A 15,918-nucleotide genomic window follows, 5' to 3' on the forward strand; every position below is an offset into this window, starting at 1 on the left:
AGAACCCTGCACTAAGTCATAATTTCACACAAGCTAATGATGGATCATCAGGCTGAACAAGGTGGATATCAACATCCACAATACTAAACAGATCCACAAAATTAAATCCAGAACACTATCCACAGTACTCATCTTCTGAGCTTTTATTGATGACTGCCAACACATGAGGATCTGCTAATTATGATGGTGGCTCAATGGCAATTTGAGTATTCTAATTCTTGCACCTGACCCCCTTCATTTAACTGGCCATCCATCGCCTGGAGTAGGAACACCATATGCAATTGTAGATTTCTCAATATGCAGCAAATTAGCTTTGAATGAACAGCTATAATGTAAGATGCACAGTGCTACTGGAACAGTGATGAGAAACCAGTCCTTTCATATGAGGTACATATTAACAAGCCACTCATGTGTGCCATTCTCTCAGTGTAAAGGAAATGAAGCCTATCGGATGCCCTTGAAGGGCACATAGTTGTTTTTAAAAGACAGACACAGTCTTCAGAAGACTACTAATTCACTTTCTTAATCTGATCTATATTCCACCCTACAGGCATCAGCTACTTAGTTGTTTTTATAGCATCATCATCTACACCTCAACATAAACACCTCCGGCCACCAAAGAGCTATGGTGCAAGCATACCTCAGAACAGATCAGCCAACACATCTGGAGCACATATGGGTAGACAGCAAAGGTTAAAAAGATTGCAAAACTAAAGAGGTCCCAGACAAAGAGATGTTATGAAACAAACAAAACACACACACACACACCATCATACTTACAAACATCTTAATTTGTAATTCAATATCCATATAGTATTACATATTAACTTGCTGGCTGATGTTTGGCCCACAGACAAAACTGAATGCATTCAAAATTCCCATCTGGGCTCTTCAAGACCTATCTGACAACTATTTATGCCTCCACTGCTGTGTGCCACATAGGCCAGAAGCAACCCTCCTCCAAACAACATAGCAGAATCAACAGAGCCAAAGTGGGGCTGTGCTAGAACTAGAGACTTACATTGAATGTTACCAGTAAAAGGGGTAAATGTGAGAGAGGCAAATAATCTTTAGATGCCGTTCTATTCCCCTCTCGATAATTTAATTTCAAACATTGGTTATTTTCCTACCTTTTGTTTCTAAGGTTACCCCTGTAACCTCTATAACCTTATTTGCTCTCAGATGCTGTATCTACTCACCAGTACTTTAATTAGCCCACAATCTATCCTCTTCTTTTATATGCAATTAAATTTGAAAATGAAATTTTATCATTCAAAGTTGTTTTCAACCTAACAGGCTGGCATTTCTCTTAATGAAAATGTGTTCCATCTTAATTACTTTCTACCTCAGTGTCATGAAAAAAGGCTGACTGAATATGCTATGAAATGATTTTTATAGAATTTCATTTATTTTAGTTTTTCTCTCACCCTTTCCTGAAGGCTCACTTACTTCTAAGATCTCCATTTTCCTTTCTAATTGAATTTTTGGGGGTACATTTAAAAATGAGTGATATTTAGTTATGTAACTTACATGCCATTCATGCAGTAAAGAGTGATATTATACCAAATTAACCTGCAGAAGAACCAGCAAGCATTTCCTGCTGCTTCTTGCAAAATTCAATTAGCTTGACATAGACTATGAAAAGTGATTTCTAATATCAGGGAGATAGGACAAGAGTAAACTGAGCTCAATTTCCTGAAAACATATAAGAGGTTTTTTAAAAATCAGTTGTTCCTGCCTGACTCACACCAAAGAAATGAAAATTTGTTAGGCAAGACAGATGGTGTTTGTGTGTTGTTTTAACTCTTAACAGGACAAAGCATAACACAAGCAAAGAATTAAGCACTGCTTTCCAGATTCATCTGACTGCGAAAATCATCTTATTAGGCTAGCAAATTCAAAGCTTATCTTTTAAAAAAAACCACCACTGGATTTTTTCTTCAATGTGGTTAATACAATGTGCTCATTTTGTTATAGCTTTTCTCTCTCTCCCTTTATCAATGAGCTCAGGAGCTGTGTATATGTAAGCAATGCAATTTCATCCTCATGATCATGGCTACCTTACATTTATACTACCGTATACAAGATACACATCATCACTGTGTGGCACAAAGGAACCCTGGTGGCACAGTGGTTAAAATGCCAGTACTGCAGCCATTTGCAGCCACAAGGTTGTGAGTTTGATCCCAGGGAGTCCAAGGTCCACTCAAACAAACAAACAGCTTCATTTATATACCGCTTCATACTGTAACAGTGTCTAGGCAGTTTACAACTGTAAGCTAATTGCCCCCAATGAGCTGGGTACTCATTTTAGCGACCTCCTCGGAAGGATGCAAACCTGAGTCAAGCTTGAGCCCTTATGCTGGTTTTGAACTCACAACCTTATGGTTTTGAGTGAGTGACTGCAGTACAGGCATTTAACCACTGTGCCACCTGGGCACCTTGAATCCTTCCGTAGGTCACTAAAATGAGTACCCAGCTTGTTGGGGGCAATTAGTTTACACATTGTAAACCGCTTAGAGAGTGCTTAAGTGCACTGATAAGCGGTATAGAAATGTACTTTCTATTGCTACTGCAATTATGTGATTTTCCATGGTATTCTCTTGGAGCAGCTCTGTGGAAAGATCTATGAAGCATAATGGTCTCAATGCTTCCAGCATGGCTGACTACAAAAAATAGCCTTGTTCAGCTTCTGACACCCTCTCCCGCAATTAATCTGTGAGGTACCACAGGATTCCATTGTATTTCTCACATTATTTAGTATCCATTGACATGGCTGGATTAAATCATCAGGGCTTTCGCTGTTGGGTGCCATCAATATGCTGATAGCACTCAACTTTATTACCCTTTGCATGAAGAGTCAGGTGAGCTGATGCCTGGATACTGTAGCAGGCTGGATAACAGCCAATAAACTGACAATGAATCCTATTAAGATGAAGGCTTTGTGGGTTTGCCATTCCCAAATTTGGGAACTGGGAGATGAACCTGCCCTGGAAGGGGTTGCTCCCCGCCTCAAGGAGCAGGTCAGTTGTTTGGGTGTAATCTTGGATGCACTCCTGTCCCTGGAAGTCCAAGTGGAATAGCCAATTACAGCTTTCCTAAACAATAGTCCAATGTATTGGTAACTTACCACTCAGACTACTACAATGCACTTTGTGTGGAGCTACTGTTGAACATGATATAAGCATAATTTGGAGGAGCTGCAATGCTGAGAGAACACCTTAAATAGCACAGCAGTAGTTCTGGAGGAACTGAACTGGCTGTCAATGCACTTCTGGTCTGAATAGATGTTGGGGATGGCCTGTTTCATAATGAGTCTGTCCTCATTTTGTGCACCATATTAAAACCCAGCTTTGGGGGCATAAGGATCATGGTATCAATAGGTTAGTGCCTTGATACAATGTCTACAATATACAGTATTTTGAACTGTTTCAAATCCTTTTAGATTATTTTATATTGCTTTTAGGCATTGTTTTAAATTGTTCTTTTGTAGCTTATATCTCACCCTGTGATCTTTTGATATATGGTATATTTTAATACATATTTATTAAATATAAATAAATATATTAAATATGTCAAATATATCTACTGCTATGTAGATAAATATTTTAATAGCTATCTTATAGACATTTTATTTATGTTGTTCTTAATCGGTGGACTAACAGTAAGTACTACAACTGTGATCCTGTCCCCCTCCCCAAATGTGGGGTGTGTGTGTGTGTGTGTGTGTGCGTGTGCGTGTGTGTGTGTGTTTTAAAGGATCTGGAACAAGACCATAACAAGCTATGTCAAAAAAAAAAAAAAGATTTGAAGTCCTTCTAATTCCACTCACCATGTTATGGATCTGTTCCCCAACATTTTTTATTCCAAGATAAATGGGACCATTAGAATCCTAAATACCTTGAAGGCTTGTATGATTTTGGAAGCTCAGCAGTACTGGTTAGTTCTTGGATGGGAGACTGCCAAGGTATACCAGGTGCAATGGCATACCACCTCTGAGTATTTTATATGCAATTAAATTGGAAAATGAAATTTTATCATTCCAAGTTCTTTTCAGCATAAAAGTCTGGCATTTTTCTTAATGAAAATATCTAAGGAAACCCTATGAGATTCATGGGGGTCGCCATAAGTCAATTTGAAGGCACTTACATAGACACCACTTACATACAAATGGAACCTTTAAGAATGATTTCTAAATAAGCAATTAAAAAAAACATGCAAAAATTTATATTGCATTACAATCCCTACTACAGTTAGCATTACAAGTTAATATTAAAGACGGTTTCATGAGAAGGCCAAGGACAATAATTTATTGTTCATTTATATTTGCAAAGTGTACCCTTCATATTGGAGGATTGGTGATCTGCAGATTTGACCACCTGTAGATCACCATTTAGAATATTATTCAATAGTGGCACATCCACATGCATGTCATTGCCATTGAATACTGTGGGATGAGACTATCCATGTTTTTTGTCATCCACGGGAGAACCTGGAACCAAAACCACATGGATGGCCACTCTACAATATTCCATATAGTTACATATTAAAATTTCACCTACGTTTAGAAAAACACACATTAGCTGTATAAAAGCATATTCTTGATGATGATCTTGTAACTCACTTGCTGGTTTCTTTGCAGTTTGTTTCTCATTGCATCACATAGCTCAATCATTTGATGAAGTTCTGAACATGGAATGGTGACTTCAGAGGCAGTTCTTTCAGTATTAAGAAAAGAGCTGGGTACAATTGTAAGCCATTAATAGTTTTTAAGAATTTTCACTTGAATCACATTTTTCATAGTCACATTTTTCATAGTCACAACGGATAATCTCTGAAAAACTTTTTAAACTTTGAAGATTGTCATACAGAAGGACTTTGGTGTCAACTAGGGGTTGGTTCCAGAAACTCTGTTTTTGCATATCAATTGTTGCCAGCCAAATAACAATTATTGTAAATAATTGGCCCGCCATATCAATGAATTTTGAACAATCCAAAAAGACACCTTTATATAGCTGGAGAGGACAGACAACACAAAATAGATTATGAGTGCAAGCCTTTGCAATAATGGAGGAAATTAGTTTGTTCCTTTTTACTGCTGTAAATATTTGCCAGTAGTGTGGCACTATACTTACACTTATCACGAATCAAAACACTGTAATATTCTGAGAAATATGAACCTTATCCAGGATGCAAGGGTCTTAAAGGACAATCATGCACACATACTGTATATTATCATGTATCAGTCTATAAATTTTAGTCAAAAACTTTACTCAAAAAAACTAGATCGACTTATCCATGGGCCAATATAAGTACTGTACTTTACTGCTTATCAAACAAAAAAGGAAACATCCCCTTTTCTGATGGGTGAAAAGCGAGAGCTTGCGGTAGTCCATCCTGGGAGAACCTAAAGAACCATTGGCCCCCTCTACTCTCTCCACTGTGGTGCCCCTTCTGACCTTTCTGAATGCCTGGGTGAGAAAATGGCAGCAGTGGCAGCTCCGTGGTGCTTTCTCTCAAAGGAGCACTGAGAGGATTTGAAGGATTTGCATAAGGCATGTTTGTCAGCTTTTCTGGGTGAAAATCAGGCAAAGTTATAACAATAAAGTTAAAGGTTGTAATCACTGCTAACATAGGGCCCATACAGACCTGCTTTGGGTCACTTTGAAGGTATGTTGTTTAAATGCTGCATGCATCCCAAGAGGCTGGAAGCCACGCCAAAGCTATTCTCCAGTCCTAAGGACTGCAGTGTAGCTTTGGGGCAGCTTCTGGCCTCTTAGGATGCATGCATCATTTAAACAGCATACCTCCAAAGTGACCCGAAGCAGCTTTATTTTGGCCTGTCTGTATGGGCCCATAGTCGCTATTTTCTTTGTGTTGTCTTTTCATATATTTTTTTTTACATGTGTGCATTTTCTTAGTCCTGCCTATGCCTGGTTGACTCCCCACACATCCCACAGTCACCATTTACCGTAATTCCCTCTTCATTCATCCAGCCTTTGTGGTGAGCACAATAGTTATGCCTGACAAAAAAATGTTAAAGTTCTTTGGCATCATTTTCCTTTGCTTCATCCTTTACAGCCTTTGTTTCATACTCCTAAATTTTATCCTCAACATATCCACAGGTTAGATCAAACTCCATAATTTTGGCCCCAAAACCTTCCCTCCACTTATACATAAAGTCGACTTATAGTCAAGTATATACAGTAGGTGGGTTACTGATTGTCCCCATTTCCCAACAACAAAGTATATCACCCACAAACCTCAGGTCCTCCAGGACCAGGGAAAGCTAGGGGGAATGGAGAGTCTTTTTGCAAAAAAGAGGGGACTTTCCAAAAAAGTTAAAAACTGAAGTACTGCATGTGGCTTATAGGCCACTTTTTCCACATCGCTGTAATAGAAGAAAAGTACAGTGCGCCTGTGCCATATGCCGGTGCACCATATGCAGTTTCCAGCTTACACAGAAGCTGTGCTGCAATGAAAGCAATGGTGCACATGCCTGTGGCACACGGGCTGGCCCGAACCATGAGCATGTGCCCCGTTGTTTCCAATGGGGCACGAGCATATGCGGATTTTCCCTTACACGGGGGATCTGAAATGGATCCTCCATGTAAGGGGAGGGCCCGCTGTATAAAGAAAACTGATTTAACACTCAATTATACCCAAAATACTAAGGAAATGATGACCAAACATCCTTTACAGTACATACACAACAAAATACCACAAAGAAAAAGAAACTCTTATTGTGGCTACAATCCAACATTTCCTCTGAATAGAGTAAATATCTACATGCAGCACTACCCAACCTCCATGCAGAATAGTAATATTGCAGAGCAGATGTCAATTATGGGGTGCCACTGTGCAATGAGCAGGGGTTAGTGCACACTGCATAACTGCAGTGTGCAACACTGCTTCCACTTCTGTGAGCAGAATACATCTGTCATGCTATAGTGAATAATGCATCCACTATGCATAGTGCAGCTTATGCATGTGCATCTCACCAACAGGATGCCAGCTAATGTGTGTGTTGTAGCTAACAAGATTAGTAGGTAAGTTTCCTTATGGGAGTGGGAGGTTCATAAACCTCAAACACTCAGCGCAACATATGGTGGTCATTAGTTTATCCAGGATGCCTGCTTTCATATCCCTCTCATTCAACGAGAGATCAAGTGTCTCTCCACTGCTTACCTAATCCTGTCAGTAAGAGCTTCTAAAGAAGTGTTTAACTCCAGCATAAGAGCAGCTCGAGAACTTAATCCTTCTGTAAGGAGCACCACCTGCAGAAAAAGTCATATATGGAACAATTTTTTAAAAATACTTGATGTTCCCTCTTTGTATAAATATTGCGTTTATAAAAAGTGAACCATCACAATATCATGACATCCAGTGGAAGAAAAGGTTAGGCTTAAATGGAAGCTTTGTGTTAATGATACAGTGAAGAGAAATAAAGAATATCCATAGCTATGTATATGTACAGATTACTGTACTTTGTGATATTGCACACAGTCCACCGTGTTTTTCTGTCCACTTCATTTTTTATACAGTCCTCTATTCTAGTTTGTCCCATGCTAGCCAGTGTGGCATAGTTGTTGGAGCACTGGATTACAACCCTGGAGATCAAGGTTTTAATCTCTGCTGGGCCAGATAAACCCACTGGTTGATCTTGGAGAAGTCACATATTCTCAGCCTCAGAAAAAGCCATGATAAGTCCCCCTTCATGTGGCCATAAGTCTGAAATGAAGGCATACAACAATAATAAAAGCCACTTTTAATCCCATATGGGGAGAAAAGCAGGATATAAATTCAACAAATAAACTCTTTGCCTCAGGCATTCTAGATATTTATAGCACACCTGCACTGTACGCAGGCTCACCATACAAGGATTTGAGGTTACACGGATGGCGAGCCTTAATATGGTGAATGGGGATTTGCCTTACGTAGGGGGTGGGGTCCGGAACAGATCCCACACATAAGGCAAGAGCACACTGCACAACAACGTCTGTGTTCAGTCTCTTGGAGTAAAGCTTTTGTCCTGAAGACTGAGTACCTAAAGCCGCAAGCCTTTGTCTCATCCCTCTTCCCCATGACAATGCTCAATAAACTAAAACATATCACCTTCCAAGGTAGCTAGAGTGATAACTGGAGAGGAATTTCGGCAGGTGTTGTTTGTTATCTGGTTGTGTGACAAGCAGCACCTATTCAAATTCTCTCTTCCATAGAACCACCAAAGGTGCAAGAGCCCTCTCCAGTTTTTCAATCCTATCCCTAACATTGTGAAGTCAAAGGTTTTCATGGCCAGCATCCATAGGTTTTTTTTGTGGGTTTTTCAGGCTATGTGGCCATGTTCTAGAAGAGTTTATTCCTGACATTTCGCCAGCATCTGTGGCTGGGATCTTCAGAGAATGCTTCTAAAGATGCCAGCCACAGATGCTGGCGAAATGTCAGGAATAAACTTTTCTAGAACATGGCCACATAACCCAAAAACCCACAAAAAACTATCCCTGGGAGTTTCCAACCTCTGCAAATGGTAGTCAGTGAAATAGAGGAAGACTGGTAAAATTTCCAATACCACTATGTTACCTCCTAATTTTGTGACAGCCCCCAAATCACCACAACACATAGTAACAAATCAAAAGTACATCATTTTCAAAAATTACGTAAGCAAAATCAGTATGTTCAGTTCTCAAACATTTCAAATGAATAATTTATTTTTATTTTATTTATTTATTTAATTTCTATCCCTGAAAGGGACCCAAAATGGCTCATAATGTTATGCAAAAAGAGAATCAGAATATGGTAAGCCACAATACCTCAGCAAAGAGTCATAGTGACCAAGCTGCAAAACAAAACAAAAAATGGTAACCATGGGCAATGATCGGTTTGGGAATAAATCAAAGACCCAAGAAGCTCCAATTGTTTCTATTAACACCATGAGACAGTACTGCTGACCAGATGCATTCCTCTCTATTTTCTTCTGTCAACTTCTGTGCAGGTCTGCTTCACCTTCCTTTCCCATGTATTGTCACACCAAAAACTCCCTCAGGAAATTAAGGACCGAAACAGGTGGCCTTAAAGGGGTGGTGTCACACCGCCCCTTTGAGCACCAGATCAGGGCCACAGCAACCACACGCCACGGCCCCAATCCAGTGTTTTTCCAGCCCCCCAAAACTGGCAAAATGCTGCTCCTTTTGGAGGCAGAAAAAGGGTGGCCTTGCTGCCACCACCATGGCTTTTCAGCATTTCGGCAGCATGGCACGTGTAAATGCTGCGCCGCCAAAACACTGTGAAGTTGTCACACCTGCAGTCAGCTGAGCGGCTTCCTGGCAGCATGGATGCAGCATTAGAGCATACAGCGTCTAAGCGCCACATTCAGAAGCTGTCACCAACCTGGCCCTAAGTTTCAAACAGCTTCAGAAACTTTAAACAAATATTTTTGAAAAAAGAGATTTTCCCATTCCCTTATTTTGACAACTTCAGTAAAGTCTTTCACACAAAATTCAACTCAGTTATTTTGTTAATGTTTGCCATATTACCTGCCTTTCTAGCTGCAGTACTTGAGCCTTTAGAAGATTAACGCGTCTTTCATCAAAACACTCACTTTTCCCTTCTTCTATAAGTTGTTCATAATTGCGCCTAGGAAATAAATACACTTCTTTATAAAGAATGTCAAGTCTTCACACAATGTTATATTGATCTTTAATAGCTACAATTTATTGGAACTATTAGATGGCATGTTAAAAGCAGAAAGGCGTCCCACCCACCCCTTTTAACCTGACCAATCAAAAACCCTGTTATTTTCCTGGAAATTGCTTCTGGTATTTTTTACTGTACTTGCATAGCTTGAATGTTCCTTGATAGTTTCTCATGATCTTCTTGTGAGGAACAACTCTAAACAACACATACTACCGTATATACTCAACTATAATTCGATCTCACGTATAAGTCAAGGACAGGTTTTGGGACCAAAATTATGGATTTTGATGTGACCCACGGATAAGTTGAGGGTAAAATTTAGGGGCATGTAACAAAGGATCCGTGGACCTAAGGAAAACAATGCCAAAGAACTTACAAAATTCCAACAGGACTAACTGTTCATGCTCACACTAAATTCTGAATAGATGAGAAAGTAGAAGGGGAGTCAATGCTTCCAGGACAGATTACAGTCTTTCCTTTCATCAGGTGAGTTAAAGTACAGTACTTACATTGACCCATGGATAAGTCGACTCAGATTTCTTGGGTCAATTTTTTGATTAAAATTTCTAGACTTATACATGAGTATATACAGTAATTACTTCCCTTTTCCAATACATTTTGAGAAAAAAATAATCAATTTTATGGAATTTCAGAGTTCTAACATTATTAACATGTGCAGAAACTGAAGAAATGTTTTTCCTGCTGTATGTTTTTCTGAAGTCTCTATCACATGGATGGACTATGTGCACGCTATGGGTTGTATACAGACCCCAGGGGATTTTTGTGACCCACAGAGGTTAAAAAAATTGAACTCTTGGGGGAGGGGGATAGGGCATTTCCATCACATTTGAAGCCCCCCAGGTCTCTAAGGGGTCAAACACAAAATTTTGCAAAAAAAAAAAAAAAAATCCCTCAAAATGTCCTCTCAAAGCCCTGAAATGCTCCCATGTCCCCTACAGGGTATTTGGTGGCACCTGGGGACAAAAAATGATTACAGTGGAATCTCGCCATACGCGGGGGATCCGTTCCGGATCCCGCCGCGTATGGCGATTTCCGCCTATGCTCGAGCCCCATTGTAAACAATGTGGCTCGTGCACGGCGGCGTGGAGGTGCGTGGGGTGCAACGGGCGCGCGCACGGCGCAACAGGCGCACACACCCATTCAACTGAATGGGACGCTCCGCCCCGCGTGCGCGCCGCAGCTTGAGCGCGTATGCTCAAGGCCGCGTATGGCGCGCCCGCCTATGGCGAGGTTCCACTGTATTATTTTTTGCAAGTGGGAGGTGTGGCCCTCCAAGGTCTGGGAATTTAATATGGCTCCCTAGCATTCTACAATTGCCCACCCCTACTCCATCACATTTTTATCACCAAACGGTTTCAGTAAAACACTTCACAAATGGAGAAGCATTATAATTTTGTATTCTTGCTATCTAGAATCAATCAGTACCTTAAATCTTCTAACTCGTACTTCATTCTTGTATTTTCCTCCTGTAGTTTCTAAAAATAAACCCCAACAATTAATATATCATTGGAATATATAAATAACTATCTCATTATCCATTATACAATCAGTGCCCCACACATATACATGCCTTTTATACACAAATACATCTAAAACACTGTGAATCACAATAACAATATCACATTTTATTATGGGAGAAAAAAGTAATTTATATATAAGAAAACTTAAGAGTAAAAAGTGAAATAAGGAAATGATGTAAATGAAAAAGAGGTGTTATATAATAAGGAAATAACAAATGACATTATGATAAAGTACACACTAAATAAATGTGTTAAAGACTTCTGTATTGAGTCCAGTTTCTGTATAGACTATTGCACATACAGGAGCAGGCAGAATACACTGGATAAGTGGATATGTCTTCAAAATGAATCTGTAATGCAAATCAATTGAGACATTTCACTGGCATGTTCTTCTATACATGCCCCATATACTTACAATACTAGAATACTAATACATTTTGAAGTATTTAGTCAAGATTTCAATCCATACAGTCAATATAAAAATATATTTTGTTACAAGTCTTAGGGTAAGCTGATAACACACTGGATCCAGACAAACCAATCCCTTTTACCTTTTGATCATTCCTGTTCATAAAAGGAATATGAAGTTCTTTGTTCTGTTCATCTTCTTGAACCACTAAGTTATCCCGACATGCTAAATCCCGAGACAGATGACTGTCTGCAGAGTGCTTGGGTAAGGGATTTCCAACCTACAACACAAAACCAGGACCATAACTGTTTGAAAAGAATAGCAACAACAAAAGGGAGCTGACAGAGACAGGCATCAAGCAAACAAAGTTGACAAGCTTTACAAAACTGAAATGTGTTAATTTTGGACTTTCAGTGAATTCCATGTCTGAAATTTAAAAAGAAGGATTATAAAATTAAATATACACTTTAATGGTTAATTCTTTTTTCTTTTCACAAGACCATTGCAAAAAGAATAATAATGCTATGATTCACTGCAGATGAGCCATAATATGCATGTCTGTCACTCTGTGGGTATATTTTGTGCTTAAGACAAAAATACTAAACACTTTTAAGCATTCATCTGAAGTAGCAATGACTGAACTACTGAATTATCACAAACATTTTTTTTTTAAAAAATGGACAGAGGAACACACAGAATAGAGGAAAATACCACAAAATCCCAAATACACACTTAGGCCAACCAAAAGGAGCAAAATATATTATGCTAGCTATTGAAGCCCACTGGTTTCTTCATTAGACAAGAACGTTAAAAATCATACAGAAAAACAAATGTGACAATGGGGCAAAACAGACTGTCCCCAAAGGAGCAGACTGGGGCTGTCCTCGAAGCTGTTCACCCCAGAGCAGACAGACATCGCGGCCCCAATCTGCCCTGCCTCTGGCCCAAATAGGAGCAGAAACAATCCACTCCTTTTTGGGCTGGTTTTGGGCTGCCTACATCCTTATTTGGCCATGAGTGAACTGGGGATAAACAGCAGTAAAAACCAAGTAAATTCAGCCCTTCTGAAGTTTTTCTTAATTTTCAGAACCACTACAAAATACTTTTTGATGCTTTACAATCCAGTTTTTGCTAATGACTGTGGTGTGATCAGTGCCACTGCAGATACCAAAATTAGGATTGATTATGTATTTAGAAGAATGTGGTTGACTCCACATCCAGTGACTTCTTTCTCTATGTCTCTTAGCTTTTGATTTTTGGCAGTCCACTGTATCGGCTGAACTCTCCTGCACTGCATAAAGGATAATTTCATGATAAAAACACCTGGAGAGAGAAAATCACACTGAAAATGGAATGTACTTGAACATATCCTTGCAATCAAGCAATTACTGAAGAGACACATAGATGTGACAAGGGTTCCTGAATGCACAACATTTGAAATCCACTGCCCAAAGCCAAGGAAGGATGTGCTAGATAAGAAATCAAGACATACTAAAAGAATGTCTCCAAAATATAAAGGATTTCTGAAGGTGTCCAGCATAAAACCTCAATATATCCTTGCAACAACAACCACAAACCATTTGTCAAACCAACAAATGAGGCCACTTCACTATCCACAGGCTAAAGAAGAGAATAAGTATCTACATAGACACATTTTATCATTTAGTACAAATCAGTGTTAAAAGTTTGATCAATAACCTAGACACAGGGTATGTCAAGGATCTGAAGACAACACAAAATGATACATTTGAATGAGAAAAGGAAACCTTTGTGTTTTGGGTAACTGGTACAGCAAGCCCAAAACTTTGGCTTTTCTGATTACAATGATAATGTCTACATTTTATAAAGGACTGCCTTAGCTTCCCTTAGCAGAAACTGAGCAGGTAGTTTTCCACTGAGGTTTACATCTATTGTACACTTATGAAAGTGAACACAAATGCCATTGATCCCAGTAGGAAGGCTTGCAGGCATGACACGTTCAGTGCCAAACAAAGGTCTCTAATTAGTGAAGAGTTCCGGTCTGACAGAAAAAGGTCTTAACCTTCTGCTGGGAATAATGAGCTAGGCGATGTCTGAAGCACCCAAGTAAGCTTCTGAGAACAAGAATGGCACTGAGAACTGCTTTAAATGTGCTAAAATGACAGACACCAGTGACCGAACAGTGAACCGTACACTTAGCAAAGAGCAAAAAAATGCTTGCTACAGGGAGGAGATTGGGTCTTTTTTTCCCACTTGTGTATCTGAATTCAAGACTAAATCTGGTAGGCCACATTACTTAGCAGAGTTATTCAAAACAAAACTGGAGAGTTTGCTGGACTGCAGCTATTGTTTGAAATCTTTGTCTTGTTGGCAGTATTTATAATAGGAAAGCTTATGGCAATTTCCCTGAACAGCAGAATGAACTGAATTTTAACACTTATAAAAAGCTCATTAGTAAAGACAAGACTTTAATAGCAGGGTAGCAAAAGAAACTTTTCAAATGGCAGATTATTAAAATCGTTACTAAACAAAACACGGAAGCTTACAGATTATTTTTGTTGCCACACAATTTGTTGGCCAAAGACATGAAAACATGCAAGAGTTTCCCCATATTAAAAGCTAAGAAGTAATTAGAAGGAAGAAAGACCAAAAAAATGTAATAATCAAAAAGCCTTGTCCTTCTCGATCTGTCTGCGGCCTTCGATACCGTGGACCACTGTCTCTTAATAGACATACTCTCTGACCTTGGTTTCTCGGGCCTTGTCCTCGACTGGTTCACATCTTACCTGTCAGATAGATCTTTTACAGTGGTCTCGGGTAGTCAGACCTCGTCCTCTGTCCCCTTATCTGTTGGAGTTCCTCAGGGCTCTGTTTTCGATCCCCTTTTGTTCTCTTTATACACACTCTCCCTTGGCAAACGTATTAGTTCTTTTGGTTTCTCCTACCATTTATATGCTGATGATACCCAGCTGTACCTTTCCACCCCTAATCTTTCATCAGAGCTAGAACAGCAAGTGTCGTCCTGTTTAACAGCTGTCTCCCACTGGATGCACCATCGGTGTCTGAAGCTCAATATGTCCAAGATCGAGCTTCTTGTTTTCCCTCCTAAGCCCACCCTTCACTACTCCTTTTCTATTTCTGTCAATAACATCTCTATCCAGCTGGTCCAGGAAGCCCGCAGTCTCGGTTTCATCTTTGACTCCTCTTTGTCATTTATCCCACAGATCCAGACTACAGCCAAAGTCTGTAGATTTTTTCTCTATAATATCGCCAAAATCCGTCCATATCTCTCAGCTTCTACCGCAAAGACACTGGTCCATGCCCTAGTGGTCTCACGATTAGACTACTGTAACCTCCTCCTGGCAGGGCTTCCTCTCTCTCACCTCCACCCATTAATTTCTGTTCAGCATTCAGCTGCACGCATTATTTCACTCGCTCGCCGTTATGATCATGTCTCCCCTCTGTTGTCCTCCCTTCACTGGCTCCCTCTTCCTTTCCGCATCAGGTACAAACTTTTGCTACTCACCTTTAAAGCCCTGCATGGGCTGGCCCCTCTTTATTTAACCAATCTTCTCTCTCCCTACATCCCTACTCGCACTCTCCACTCTCGTAGCCAAAGTCTCCTCTCTCAACCCAGGATTTTCTCTGCCCCGTCCCGGATCCATCCCTTCTCTCTTGCTGCCCCTCATTCCTGGAACCTTATTCCTCTGCATGCACGGTTCATCACTTCCCTAACCAGTTTTAAGGCAGAGCTGAAAACCATATTGTTTAGGGAAGCGTTCTCAGGGAATCTGTGATTGTCATCTGGCTGTCTGATAATGTTTGATGTGATTTGTTTTTATATCTGATGTTTTTTAATTTGTTTGTTCTCTCCTACATTGTAATTTTATCTATTCCTCTATTTAATTGTTATTACTTTTAGAGTGTACGCCTCGGGCAGGCTTTTATATATTCCTTAATTTTACTGACTTTGTACAGCGCTGTGTATAATTACAGCACTTTAGAAATAAAGTTTAATAATAATAATCATCATCATCATCATCATCATGTAGTTAAATTTCTTTGAAAATCTAGTCAAAGTAAAACCAAAATAAAAGGGGATGCTGAAAAGTTCTGAGCCTGTCCATGAATGGAATTACTTAGAGCCATAAAATCTACATGTTATTCCACATATTCACCTTAAATAAAAAATAAATAATAATAAAATAAAAATTTTATTTGTATACCGCCCTTCCAATGATCAGGGCGGTGAACAACATATTAATAATACAAATACAGATACACCACAATACATAT

General features: G+C 39.5%; 1 protein-coding gene across 1 annotated transcript in view; it reads right to left on the bottom strand.

Annotated features, from left to right (window-relative positions):
* LOC149323822 (uncharacterized) overlaps positions 1 to 15,918 on the bottom strand; it is an 87,500-nt gene that overhangs the window by 49,913 nt on the left and 21,669 nt on the right. Inside the window, exons 2-6 of the mRNA XM_089492807.1 lie at positions 11,786 to 11,923; positions 11,140 to 11,189; positions 9,534 to 9,633; positions 7,189 to 7,277; positions 4,625 to 4,739 (exon numbers count right to left, since the gene is read on the bottom strand). Coding sequence (XP_089348933.1) covers positions 4,625 to 4,739; positions 7,189 to 7,277; positions 9,534 to 9,633; positions 11,140 to 11,189; positions 11,786 to 11,923 — 492 coding nt within the window. The remainder of the gene's footprint in view (positions 1 to 4,624; positions 4,740 to 7,188; positions 7,278 to 9,533; positions 9,634 to 11,139; positions 11,190 to 11,785; positions 11,924 to 15,918) is intronic.

Source organism: Sceloporus occidentalis, unplaced genomic scaffold, assembly GCF_023333645.1.
Source record: "Sceloporus occidentalis isolate IW3139 unplaced genomic scaffold, rSceOcc1.0.p SCAF_1, whole genome shotgun sequence".
NCBI classification, from domain to species: domain Eukaryota; kingdom Metazoa; phylum Chordata; class Lepidosauria; order Squamata; family Phrynosomatidae; genus Sceloporus; species Sceloporus occidentalis.